Genomic DNA, 14411 nt, shown 5'->3' on the forward strand with positions numbered 1-14411 from the left:
AGTCTCATTGAAAAGTCTCATTGGGTAGATTTGTTAGTTCAGGAAACAGTATCAAAATTTTAATCAGGTTGACTGGTTATTATTATTATTTTGTAAGACCGCTTAGGAATGAACCTTCTGTTTCTGAAACTTGACTTCTTTCATCATAAGGGTGTGTGTGTGTGTGTGTGTGTGTGTGTGTGTGTGTGTGTGTGTGCTGCTGTTGCTGTTGTTGTTTGGGCATGTGTTTAAGAGATGCATTCATTCCTCTGCCATGGTTTTGTAGACTCTTCATGAAGAAGGGACCAATCCAAAGAGTGAATGAGCGTGGGGGAAGGAAGGACAGAGAAGAAAGAAGGGGGGTTCTTTCTAGGTTACGTCAATTCACAGTTGTAGCATTTCACTGAGGTGGGATTCTTCTTGGCTTAGTTCCCTACTTGAGGAGCCATTCATTCACTGAAAAGAGAGAGAGAGAGAGAGACAAACAAAACCACACATACACATACATAAACACACATACACAAAAACATCAAAGCATAACTAAATCAAGGTGTATATAGGATTTTGGGGACTTATTCCAAAGAGGAAGGGGTTATTCTGTAATACTTGATTATTATGTATTTGCATTTCAAATACATTTCCCCTTCTCCATAACCTCTAGGCCCATTTTCCATTATGGTAGCAATTAGTCACATAATACTACCATGAACTCTAAATGAATTAAAGTTAAAATTTTGCTTGAATCATCAAACTAGCCTCACTTCAAGCATTCCATAGCTAGTGGCTTGCTGTGTATTGGTTAGCTATAGGAGCCACAGAGCTAATAGCTAGTGTATTGGATAATAGAAATATCTACTAGACAGAAAGTTCTAGTAGGTGGCCCAGGTCTAGATCAGGGGAGGTGGGTAGAACACTTCACCCCAGTCTCCCAAACCCAACAGGTTACCTGAAAGTCTTATTGAAGTACAACCATACCCATAAACTTGCTTATCATCTATGGCTGATTTCCTATAGCATCATTAAAGGCAGAGGCTATTTGACCTACAAAGCTTGACATATTTGTTCACTGCCCCTTTGCAGAATAGTGTCTGATTCTTGGTGTAGATTGTAAGCGCTGTATGGTCAGGGCTTTATCTGCCTTCATCACCTCTGCATTACCATCTCTAAGAGCCTGGCATATAGTAGATACCCAATAGATATATGTGGGAATAAAGAGAAGGGTCAATGAACAACTACTACCACTGCTGCTACCACTACTACTGCTACTCCTATTACTAACTCCAGAGCAAGAAATCTGTAGCTTGGGAACTTGGTGAGTGAGAGCAAAGTAATGGAACAAGGGGGAAGTGGTGGAAGTAGTAACTGCTTCTAAAAGTTTTTCTTTCTTGCTCCTCCTTCCTTCCTTCTATTCTTTCTTTCTTTCTTTTGTTTGTTCTTTCTTTCTTTCTTTTCTTTCTTTCTTCTTTCCTTCCTTCCTTCACTTTTTTCCTTCTTTCTTTCTTTTTCTTGTTGGTTGTGGGGCTTGAACTCCGGGCCTGGGCACTGTTTCTGACCTATTTTGTTAAAAGCTAGCTACCACTTTGAGCTACAGAGACACTTCCAGTTTTCTGGTGTTTAATTGGAGATAAGAGTCTCATGGACTTTCCTGCCCAGGCTGGCTTTGAACCATGATCCTGGGACTCAGCCTCCTGAGTAGCTAGGATTACAGCCACTGGTGTCGGGTTCTAAAAGCTTTCTGATGATAGCCACAGTCCTTGTATGGGGAGTACGTTGTGGCTACAAAGGGCCTCCCCATCCAGCCCCTTATTTGTCCCTCAAGCTCTGAAGCAGACCAGCATGGAACTGTCAGGAAGAGGCCAGGTCTAGTGGGATATCTGTCCTAAATTTGCATGGCTTGTTAGAGCAAGGTCTTCATCTCAAGTGTCCTGACTTCCAGTCCAGATCATCTCGGAGTCTCTGTCCTGCCTTCCTATCCTTTTCTACACCGAGAGCCTATGACAGCAATTGACACATACTTAGTTGGTGCACAAAAGGGAAGAGAGAGAGGGCCGGATGTTGACTAGAGGGGCACAGGAGGCAAAAGTCACCTTCACTAGTAGGAATAGCAATCACTTGGAAGGACACAGCACTGGATAAAGACACATCTTCCCAGTCCTGATTGAATCAAATTGCCTGGCACCCAAGAAACTTGCTTACTGTCTAAGAGATGCAATCAAAAGAGCTAATGCTTCTTGTTATTCTGTTCTAATATATAACCTTGGAGAAACTAGTCTTTCTGGGCTCTAATGTAACTATAAAAAAGGCTGCCTTGCTGGACGCTGGTAGCTCACGGCTGTAATCCTAGCTACTCATGAGGTGGAGATCTGAGGATTATAGTTTGAAGCCAGCCCTAGCAGGAAATTCTGTGAGACTTTTTAAAATCTCTAATAAATTACTCAGAAATAGCTGAAAGTGGTGCTACAGCTCAAGTGGCAGAGTGCTAACCTTGAGTAGAAGAAGCTCAGAGACAGTGCTCAGGCCCCAAGTTCAAGCCCCAGGACTGGCACCCTCCTCTCCTCCAAACAAGATGTCTGTCTTCCTGAAATCCAGGAGCCTCAAAGGTTTGAAACATGTTACATGAAACCTTCAGTATAAGTGTATATATCATGTCTATCAAACCTTATACGTCAATCACCTTCAACTTCGTATCATATATAAGCAGCTTTATTGCTCCAGAAAAGGACTGGACCCTGCAAATGTGGATTGCTCTTACTGATGGGATCCCTGTATCCGTGGACCATGCCAGGATTTTAAAGAACAGATCTGAGTTCAAAGCTAGAGCTCCAGCCTGTGTTCCTGGAGCATCTGCACTCACCTCTATACTGCAGCTTCTGGGCTCGGTTGTTTGGACAGTCCTTCCCCTGTAAACTGAAGTTGATGTTGGTGCGGATGCAGCGATTGTTGAGTGGCTGGACAGGCCTGAAGTTGTCACTCATGCTCAGAAAGATCTGTGATGGCTGGTTCTGGCTGAGTAGGCGTAAGGAATGCATCTGAGGAAAAGTAAAGAGCTGTGAGACCCACTGGTCCTGACCACGCCCTCAAGAGGAAGTAAGGAGGGGCCAGGCTGAGGCCCTCAGAGCCCTTGTGACCTGGACTTGTTGACCTAAAGTACCATTAAATTCTCTGGGGGTGTGTGTGGGGGGGGGGAGTAGGAAGGAGGGAGAGAGGGTGGGAGAGAGGGAGAGAGAGAGAGAGAGGGAGAGGTTTTGTTTTTAGTGCACTAGAACAAATGTGCTCTCTGCCTGTCTAAGGAAGAAATACAGATAAGTGTCTTTCTACAATGCCTTGTGGTTCAATAAATCACTGACCCCCCCCCCCCCCCCATAGTTATTATCCAGGCCATAGTGACTGGGCTATAGGTCAGAGCTAAATTATGGAGCAATGTAGTTCGTTTTCTGTGAATATCAGGACTACGTTCTATCATAGGTCTATTAAGGGAGAAACAACTGTTGCCTATATATGGTAAGAAGAGAAGGGTGGCTTCAAACATTCGGATTCCAGATTTCATATCAGTTTCTGATCTTAAAATTTCATAAGATATCCCAGTACTGCTTAAATAAATACTTTTTGTAAGCTTAAGCTGTCTTTAGAGGGCTACTGTTACTTGTTAGTCCTCAAGTACCAAACAACACTATTAAAATGCAGGGCTTCAAACTGTTCCAATTATTGTTGGGGTGTAAATGAATATCCCAGTAAAGAGCCTGGGTTCTACTTCATTTGTTCAATTTTTCCATTCATTCATTCATTCATTCATGTATTGGTTGATGGATTTATTGATTGAGTTGGCAATATCAGGGATTGAACTCAGGGTTTTGCTCTTGCTAGGCAAGTGTTCTACAATGTGAGCAACACTTATCCTTTTATTTTTAGCTTTTCTTTTTTTCTTCATGTACCACCATACCTGGCCCTTCCTTTAATTTTTTTTATGGACTTGCAATCATAGAACATAAGAGCAGGAACAGATGTGAATAATTTGTCCCCTTCACAATAAAAAAAGAGAAATATGTGTTTCACAGATGTAAGGTGATTGATAGACCTGAGATGTACAAGAAGCAACTTAGCAAGATCCTGCCCAGTTCTGAAGACTAGATTATCTGTGAGATGATCTGAAAAAAAAAAAAAGTTTACCTTCAATGGTTTTGAAATGACACATGAGTTGTTTCCTCCTCTTGGAGACTGGCACATATATCATTTTTTAAAAGGCCAGAGAAGTACTTCCATAATGAAATGTATATAGCTTGCTTATTATTTATTTATTTGTAATGGGGTTTAAACTCGGGATGTTATTATACTTGTTAGATGTTCTATTTTTAGGCAGTGTCAGGCTTTTGCCAATGATCATCATGGACTGTAATCTGCCTATCAATGCTTTCCAAGTAGTTTGGGATCACAGGCATTTGCTACCATGCCCAGAGTTTTGTTTTGTCTTGTTTTCTTTTGGTCAGTCGTAGAGCTTGAACTCAGGGCCTAGTTGCTATCCTTGAGCTTTTCTGCTCAACGCTAGTGTTCTACCACTTTGAGTTACAGCTCCACTTCCAGTTTTTGTGTGATTAACTGGAGATAAGAGTCTTACAAACTTTCCTGCCCAGGCTGGCTTTGACCTGTGATCCCCAGATCTCAGCTTTCTGAGTAGCTAGGATTACAGGCATAAACCACCAGTGCCTGGCTCCCAGAAGGTTTTAGAGCTAGATCTTGCTAATTTTTGTCCATGCTGGCCTCAAACATCAATCTTCTTATTTCTGAGTAGCTGGAACTACAGATATATACCACCACATCTAGTCCATTTTATAGCTTTTTTTTTTTTCAGTTGTTAGAAGCCAGCATTTCCAAACACATTTGACTATATCATTTTGCTCATTTACCCTTTGAACAGTCTAGTTGTAGAATATAATTTAGGAATGAATTGCTTTTCTAACTGCCTTTTCCCTCCTTAGATAGGTGGGCTGCTCCTATAATTTGTTCATGCTAAGTCATTCAAGGTTCTAGCTCTGTAAACATAGCTGTCATGGGTTGTTGACTCTTGAGCTTGCTTGGAACCAGGGTCATGTAGTTGGGATCAGCTAAGTTAAGTTGCGATAATTGAGCTGGGCTCTTCTAATTCAAGAAGGCTGGGGGAAATTAGACACAGAGATTCAGACAGAGAACACCAGATGCAGATGAAGACAGAGGTTGATTGGGGCCATATTTCTCATGTCAAGGAACAATGGAGATTTCCAGCAAAACACCAGAAGCCAGGGGAGAGCCTGGAGTAGTCTTTTCTTGTTTCTCTTGGGAGGAATCAACTATTCTGACAGCCTGATCTTGAACTTGTAGCTTCCAGAACTGTGAGGAAGAAGTTTGTTTATGATCTCCCTGCCACCACCCCCTGCCCAGGGTGTGGCACCTGATTTCAACAATCCAAGGACATGAACACAAATGGCATAAAATAAATCCAGTCCTCACATCAACTTCCCCACTAGCTAACTGGTAAGCTCACCTGCATCCTGGTTATGTAGACAGGTTTGTTCATTATTATCCAACTGGCTGTCTCATAGCAGGGAGGGATCGTCATTGACCCATCGTAAGTAATGAAACTCGAGGTCTCTGGATATAATTCCTCTATATTAAGTCCCTGTAGTAAATATGCATCATCTAGAGAAGAAGGGAAGAAAGACATTAGATCTATTTGAGAAAGTGCTGATGTGTAGTTACTAGCCAGAAGAATATATCTGTCAGAATAGGCTGCAGTAAACCGCCTGTCCCTCCCTCCCTCCCTCCCTCCCTCCCTCCCTACCTCCCTCCCATCTCATATACTTTTTTTTTTTTGTCAGTCGTGGGGCTTGAACTCTGGGCCTGAGAACTGTCCCTCAGCCCTTTAGCTCAAGGCTAGCTCTCTACCGCTTGAGCCACAATGCCACTTCTGGTTTTCCGGTGGTTTATTGGAGATAAGAGTCTCATGGACTTTCCTGCCCAGGTTGGCTTTGAACCATGATCCTCAGATCTCAGCCTCTTGAGTAGCTAGGATTACAGGCCCGAGCCACCAGCACCTAGCTTCATATATTTTTAACAATGAAGTTTTATTTATTGCTCAAAGTCATGTGTCCATTCCAGGTTGGTTAATGGCTTCCCTTGATGTCATTTTGTCTATTTTTTTTGTCTTTCATTTTATTTTATTTTGCAGCCACTGTCTGGCCACAGACATGGTGAAACATGGTGGCTCTAAACTCTTCCGTTTTGGAAGTGGCACGTGTCAGCCACTCCCATTTATATTTCTTTGTAGCCAAGGAAGTCACATGGCTCAGGCTGATGTCAGTGATTTGAGACAGCTGAATGGGATGGTGAACATCAGTGAATTGTAAATAATACCATCCAACACAAGAACTCTGAAGAGTCCTTATTGTTTTATCTAAGACCACAATGACATGAATAAAGGCTTCACGATGTGCTGAAAAATTGTCCAACCACTACTCTTTATTTAACATCGCTTAATTAAAAGAACTCCTAGAAAATATGTATGGAAAGAAAAAGGATCAGTCCAAATCTTGCCACAAATATGCAATGCTTCAGTTCAATGACTGTTTTCAGTGTGTGTGTGTGTGTGTGTGTGTGTGTGTGTGTGTGTGTGTGTATCTTCTCTTTGGGCTCATTTGGAGAGCCTTTTACATTTATTTGAGGTGTTCAAACTTCTATATATTTTGTTATGAAATAAAGTTTTTCATTAAAAAAGCATTATATATGATTATCTGGAAAAAGAGATATCAATGATACAATTCTAATAATCTAAAAGCAATTATGATAGGTATTTTAGTATATTTCTGTTTTTAAAATTAAGTACATTGGTTGAATATTTAGAAAATTGTAAGTATTCTCTCTCTCTCTCTTTTTTCATTTGCTGTCCCTGAGCTCTTTTTGCTTAAGGCTAGCACTCTATCACTTTGAGCCACAGTGCACCACTTCCAGTTTTTGAGTGGTTAATTGGAGATAAGTGTCTCACGGGGACTTTGCTCTCTGGACTGGCTTTGAACCAAGATCCTCAGATTCCAGCCCCCTGAGTAGACAGGATCACAGGCGTGAGCCACTGGTGCCTGGCTTTCTCAAGTTTTAAAATCTCAGGAAACGGCAATGAACCTCTCACCCTTCCTCTCTATCTTCGATCCCTCCTCTTTCCTGTCTTTGCCTGCATGCTATTATTCTCTCCTGGCATCTCCTGGTAGTTGGTGTTCTCATCTTTCTGGCCGTTTCTTTTCAGGTTCTGTTACTGATGGCTATTGTCTTCTTGCTCCTCTCAGTGCTGTATTTCCTGTGAATCCCTGTCTTCTGGAATTGGACCAGTCAAGGGCACAATCAACTTTTGTTGGGCATTCTTCATTTGTCTGTGCCTGTTTCTCAGGCCTCTATGTATCAGATGCTAGATGAGCAGGACATAACGAATCATCACAGAGGCAGTGCTACAGGCCTGCACAGCTCAGAGAGAGGATGTCGGTTCTGGCTGGAGTTGGGAAACTCAGGAAAGGATGAATGGAGGAGCTGACCTGCTCTGGATGACTTGATGTAACAGTGTGTGGCTGGTGTGGGGTGGAAGGCTCCAAGGATGCTATTGACAGAGTCATGCAAAGGAGCCTTGGGGACAGCAGCACCTTGGGCCACCCAGTAGTTAATGTAATCTCTTGAAGAGAAGGGAGATCATGGGTAATGAGGCTGGAAGAGTGGGCCTTGTCTGCATTATTGGGAGTTTAGAGTTCCATTCTGGAGGCAATTTGGAGCCACTGAAGTCAAGGATAGCATGATCAGATTTGCATTTAATGAGGCTTGGTCTGACGGTGGTTTGGCTTTAAGATTAACATATTGAATGAGAGAAGGATGTGATCTACACATTTTTATTAAAGGTCAATGTGATTTGTTTAACCAAGCTTGCACAAGGAGCATATTGGGTACTCTAGCATGCTGCTATCATTGCATTTTATCTTACTCAGGACGGTTGGGAGGAAAGAGGAAGGAGGCTGTAGAAATGAGAGCTGTTCCAGGCATGACTCTAGTGGAGAAAAGAACAGCTATGTTTCTCTGAGACTAGAACCACACAGTGTGGGCAGCCATGTTTGAAGAAAGGCTTAGGTGCGGCAGGGGTTGGGGTGGGGTGGGAGGTGGAGGAGTGGAGGGGGGGGTGGACAGGAGTGAAGCAAAGGGTGGTGTTTATGGATCTATCCCAGGCAAACACTAGTGGGTACATGCAAACTACCCTGTCTATGCAGCAGGCAGTGGAAGAGCATCTTTTTTCCCTCTGTCTATCAGTGTTACCAGATGGGCAGTGTAGACAGAAAGAAGCCTGAGAATTAATGCATTAGGAGCTGGATTCCCCTCTCCAGGCTCTCCCAGCTCTAGTCATTATTAGTAAGGGTGGCAGCATTGTTTGTGAACAAAAAAAATACACAAATCTGGTATGAAGCTGTGGCCAATGGGTGATTCTGCATGATGGCTTTACTTGTATATTGAGCAGAAAAGATGGCAGAAATCTAGATAAAAGTATTTTATACAGAGATTATCTACCATCTCTCTAAATATGGCTATTTCATCTATCATCTATATATCTATGCAGCTATCATCTGCCAATCTATATAGGTATAGATTACATATCTATAACAGCTATATATCTATGAATCTATGTATGTAAATATGTATGAATGTAAGTATATCTATCATCTATGTATCTATCTATGTGTCTAGGTATGCATGTACGCAGGTATGCATGCATGCATGCATGTATCTATGTAGATATCTGTCTTTGTATGTTTATATGTATACATAAATGTATGTATGGATATATATGTATCTATCTAACTATGTATCTATGTATCTGTCTATCCAATCTATTATCTGTCTATCTCTGGAGACAAATAGCTAATCAAGGCCAAAGCCTTGGACATCAAATCATGAGTCTTAATCCATGTCTAAGTTCTAATTGTGGCTTTGCCAGTAATTTCCTATTCTTTGCTAGATGACCCATTCTTTGCTAGATGTGACCCATGTAAAATGGGTCATAAGTTATACAGCATAAGTTATGCATAAACTTATTTGGCTAAATTTTTCTTTAGCAGGTCAAATTTTGGTATGGCAGTGTTGTAATTTTTTATGTATTCGTAAGTATATATGCATGTACATATGTACATATACTAGATCTATTTTATGTGTATAATATAATATATATACTAGAAACATTTTATTTGTTATATCTTCAGAGTACAAAAAGAACCCTTGGCTAATCAACAAATACAGAAAATTGATGCGTAGTGGAGAGCCCAGTTTTGCTGTCTCAAATGACTACAGATCTCAACTGCTGTACGACATGCCTCTGGCTGAATCTATCAGGTACAATACACTGAAATTTTGCTCCTGGCTTTGTTGTGGTTGGTTAAGAAAAAGACATTCTGGTGAAATGCCTAGGACTGTGTTGTGGGGGACTCTTTCCTTTAGTCTGAGCGTCCATGCAGCCCTAGTAAAGTGCCTCACACTCACGTACGTGGACCACTCTGCTCCACCTCCTTCCCACCTATGCAGTTCATTCTAAGCAGACCACACCAGTGAGAAAAGGGACTGGCACTCCAAGAGATCAATACAGCTCCTGATCAATAGGGAACTACATGGCAATTTTATGTGGGATGACATTTCCTCTTGTAATCTGAGGTAAATTCAGCCAAAATGAAAAAACAGGCAATTACTAAAGAATAAAGTAATATGATTTTTTTTTTGTTTTACACAAACAATAAATGAAAATAAAAGGTCTCTGAGAATTGGATTCTTGGAGGTAAGGTGTGCCTTTCCTGTCCCTGGCTGACATGAATGACTGTTTAGATGGCAGTACGGGAAGTGGTGTGGCGTGCAGCACTTCACAGTCTGTGAAAAACATTTCCAATGCCATTCCCTTGAAATGAAAGTACAAGTTCAATTAAGCATAGAGAAAGGCACCTGGAGCAATATGCTTCAACTCCCCGGTGATATTTCACCACATTTAACACTGTGTCCCCTAAGGAGCAGAACAGAGACTACGTCCCCACAACTACCAAGGAGAAACCAGTCACTGGCTGGCCTGTCCATTCATATTTCAGCAGGGGTTCTCGGAGACAAGTGGGCTAAAGCAAAATTATAATAAAGTAGGACTGGAAAAGATCATTTAAGGGGCTGGTTCCATGTGTCAAACATCTTGCTCATAAGCCTTCCTCCAAATACCTGCGGTGGTGTTTCTTTATCTCTTTAGAAGGAATAGATCAATATAGCAAATAGAGCTTGTTATAATTTGAGCTTTGTGATTCTCTGGATTCTTACTGGATTGCAATTAACTACCGTAGTTACTATGGTATGGAGGAGGCAGGTGGAATTTAAGGAGGGTGAAGGCTACCAAGATAAAACACAGTGTCTGAGGATGCTGGAAGAAATGTTTCTTGTATCGAAAATATTCTAATAATAAATTAATGAACACAAGGAAAAGGGAAGGATCTAGGCACTAGTCCAGTACATAGTTAACAAATTAAAATACTTCTAGCAAATTACCCGAAATCTTCTCAAGAAAATCCTTTCAGGAAATCCATTTTTCAATGTCATGAGTTCAGTCTTGACCTTCACTCTATTGAAGGAGGAATTTAACTTTAATAAAATGGATTTTCTGTAGAAGATTTTCTAAATTCAGCCTGAAATTATAATTCGGGCAGGTCTTTTTTTTTTCTATTGTTGGTGCTGGGTTAGTGAAAGTCTTACTCAGATGTATGAAATCTGGGCTTCCAAGGAAAATAGAACTTCATTTGGTCATTTCTGTGCATTGCATTGTGTTTACAAGAGCTGTGATTCACTGAAAATAAGCATATCCTGTTGCCCATGAACCCTGGGCTGTACTTACCTTCAGAAAAAATCTTATCTGGCCTCCGAGTGACAAGCTTCTTGACCTCCAGGAAGCATAATTTGACATGAAAATACCTCAGGATAACATGGGAATGGATACTGCACATTGAGTATATACCAGTTATTGTCCAGGTAGTTGACTCATCATCTTGATTAATCCTTAGTTAGTACTCACCCCAAACCTCTCAAAATTTATCTTGCTGATGTGGGAATTGTATTTCAGAGATATTAAGACAATTGCCTGAAGTTGTAGGATAGCAAAGGAAGTGGTAAAGCTGGGATAAGAGACCAATTCTTTCTAGTTCCATCCCTTCAGAAGAACATACAAGTCGCTCGCGTGTATGATGGCCTTTACCAGCCTGGCTTCCAAACGTCTTTCATCCTCTTGGCAAGATATTTTATTCTATCTTTTATGAATATCCCTGGCATTGATTTTTTTCATTACTGGCTCAAAAGAATGATTATTACAGATTTTTCTCCTTTTTGCTAACCATACCCTTTGTGCCTGGTCTTGAACACTAAGGAAATGGGCCAGCTTCCATCTTGGATTTTTCCTAGGTTTCTGTGTTTATTTCTTCCTCTGTGAATCGCTCCATTTGCTGGGTAACTACAATTGCCACACAGGAGTCTCTTCCATGGTGGGATTGTAAAAACATCTTTAGAAGTAGTTTCCAGTTCTAAGTCATGAAGTTTTAAGCTTCTTCGAAAGTGAAGACATAATCCCGCCTTCTCTTCTCTATGTTTTTCTTACTCCCATGACTTTCCCCAAGCCTAAATGCCATCTGGATGTTGATGTCTTCCATATTTATGACTCTCCTGAAATCCAGATTCATGAATCCAACTGCCTACACCACACGTCCTCTTGGAGGTCCAAGAGACATCCCAAGCACAACGTGCTTACAATTTCTGCTCTTCTTTCCACCCACGGTCACATGGCAGCGAAGTCTTCCTGATCTCAGGGATGGAAGGGTCCTCCTTCCTGTCACTCAGGCATCCCTGTCACTGTCATGTGATGGAATTGATCTAGCGAGAAAGCTTTGGATTTTCTTTTAAAAATACCTGATCATTCGTTACCACTTCTCCCTCACTGGCCTGCTCACAGTCTGTATGCTTGTCTCATTACTTGGATGACTACAGTTTCTCTAATTTGTGCACTTGTCCTCTTTTGGTCTATTCTCAACAAAGTAACTAGAGTGCCTTTTTCATCCATAGGCCTCTTTGGTTACTCTGCTTGAAGCCCTGCTTTGCTTCTCATTACAAGGTGGCCCCCAAGGGGACACTTAGAGAAAACTATCTGAAGCCAGTCCCTGTGCCTTCTCTGGTGATTATGCATGCCAGTAATGGCCATGCTACTAGGTTCCTCTAGATGACCACGTATTTCTACTGGAGGTCAAGGGACACACAGGCAGAGAAAGTTCCAGAGAGTTTGGGCTAGGGTGAACCTGATCTGGAAAAGTACCAATGTGCTTGTTCTGTGGTTAACATATTTCTTTCAAGTGGAAGGAATCCAACAACTAAAATCCAACCACTAAAGAGATTGCTCTTCAAATGGAACCCAAGTTGGAATGAAGAACAAGTTCCAGGCCAAAGTGTCTGGATTACAACTCATCTGAAGACTTCAGAATTAGTTTTCCTTGCACTGAGGGAGGAAGCCTGAAGGAAGGACCCTACACTGGAAATTCACCAGGAACACCCGTGTGTGAATTCTTGCTCTCCAGTGGGGAATAAAGTGGGCTGTGTGAGGGAAGTGATCCTTCCCTCATCCTCATCTCCATGAGAACAATTTTTTTGTGGGTCCTGGGACTTGAACTCAGCGTCTGGGTGCTGTCCTTGAGCTCTGTTGCTCAAGGCTTTACCACTTTGAGCCACACAGCTCCACTTCCTCCAAGGGAAGATTTTTGACACTGAACTTGAACATCTTGGCCATGTGAGTGGTGTTGGCTAGTGAACAGCAGTGAGTGTGTGTATATATTTCAAGATGAAGCTTTCTGTAACATCCTAAGCTTCTGACTTCTGCCCTGAGTTCTTGGACTGATGGCAGAAATACTTGTCTTCACTATGCTCCTGATTCTGGAACTCAGCTGACCTTTAGACCTCCATTTAGAAGCAGAGACACCCCATCCAACCCACATGGGCCATTGTGGGAGGGCAACCCCAACTGTTGAGTTTCTCATGCAGAAGTAGCTGACATGTAGTCATCGACTAGATGTGAGTCTTTTGTCTTCTCATGTGGAAATTGGGGCTAGAAGTTGTACCTACCTCGAAGGGCTGAGCTCGCTCACTGTAGGTGAGTTGCTGTGCATATAGCACAAGCCCTAGATGATTGAAAGTGCTTCGATGCTTGGAATATTGCAGAGTAGGCACTGCATCTATGTGAGCAAGACAAGCTCTGCTGGGACGTGATTTTTTTTTTGGTAGCATCAATAGAATGAGTTGGGAATAGAATGAGTTGGGTGGAGAGTGGGGAGGCAGGTGAAGGACCATGTCCTGGGGTATTGTGATTGAAGTGTCTGTGTGTGTCACCTGAAAGTATGGAAGCAGTATACTGTGTGGTTCCAAGCTGATGGCATTACCTATATTTTAACCTGAGCTCATGCACCCATACCAGCACAACTTTCTGACTCTTGCAGAGTTGCTGAAGGGATTTCCAGGCTCCTGTTTTCTTACTGGATGTGTACTCCTGAATCATGTCTGTGTTGGATCCTCCTGCTAGCTACAAGCTCAATCTTCCTCTGGCTGATATCCTCGGGGAGTTCAGCTGAAGGGAAGAGAGCCATGGTTTCCTGCTGAGTAAATCAGTCCCTTTCTGCCAGTGTCCTTGGTATAACAGAGTGTCAGCCATTCTGGGTGTGTATCAAGCCATCATTATCCCTGTGGTGTTACTCTCTTCAGGTATGTGACAAAGGTCGCTATGGGGAACATCTTCATTATTACCTGCTAGAGTGTAAGGGCACAGTTATTATTAGGGGCCAGTTATCACCTCTCCCCATGTAGGCCAAGGTCTCTTTCTGTTGCTTGAATTCCCCTTTCCTTTCTGCTGCCCTGGCAGGTGTGCAGCATGAGGGACAGATGGAGGAGAGGGTACTCCTGCCATCTTCCCAACAAGGTTCTAGGAGCCTTTTCAGAGGTGGGAAGGGCACCTTGAGTCTACGCTCCTTAGCATGGAATTGAGACCTTGCTCTAGAGCACCTTTCTTGGCGTCATCATTACTGAAGGTGGCCATTCATATCTTGGGCACAATGGATACACCTTACTTTTGATACTGAAGTGAAATACTGATGGAGATAGAGCTCTTCCCTCTGAACGCTTCACTGCCCAAAGTTTTGTAGATGTTGCTTCCTCTACCTCGATGCTTTCGCTTTTGTTCCCCTCCCTCCCTCCCTCCTTCCCTCCCTTCCTTCCTTCCTTCCTTCCTTTTTTCCTTTCTTCCTTCTTCTTTCCTGCCTTCTTTACTCTTTCTCCCATCCTCCTTCTCTCCTTTCTTTTTTCTCTCTCTCCTCCTCTTCACTCTTTCCTTCCTCCCCTTC

General features: G+C 42.3%; 1 protein-coding gene across 1 annotated transcript in view; it reads right to left on the reverse strand.

The window, feature by feature from the left end:
- Window positions 1-296: 296 nt before the first annotated feature.
- Window positions 297-14411, reverse strand: part of Ca10 (carbonic anhydrase 10) — a 454098-nt gene continuing 439983 nt past the window's right edge. Inside the window, exons 7-9 of the mRNA XM_042674000.1 lie at window positions 5495-5649; window positions 2834-3008; window positions 297-435 (exon numbers count right to left, since the gene is read on the reverse strand). Of these exons, the coding sequence (XP_042529934.1) occupies window positions 413-435; window positions 2834-3008; window positions 5495-5649 (353 nt within the window). The 3' untranslated portion in view covers window positions 297-412. The remainder of the gene's footprint in view (window positions 436-2833; window positions 3009-5494; window positions 5650-14411) is intronic.

This window comes from Dipodomys spectabilis, unplaced genomic scaffold, assembly GCF_019054845.1.
Source record: "Dipodomys spectabilis isolate Male_0828 unplaced genomic scaffold, ASM1905484v1 ptg000018l, whole genome shotgun sequence".
In the NCBI taxonomy this organism is placed as follows: Eukaryota; Metazoa; Chordata; class Mammalia; order Rodentia; family Heteromyidae; genus Dipodomys; species Dipodomys spectabilis.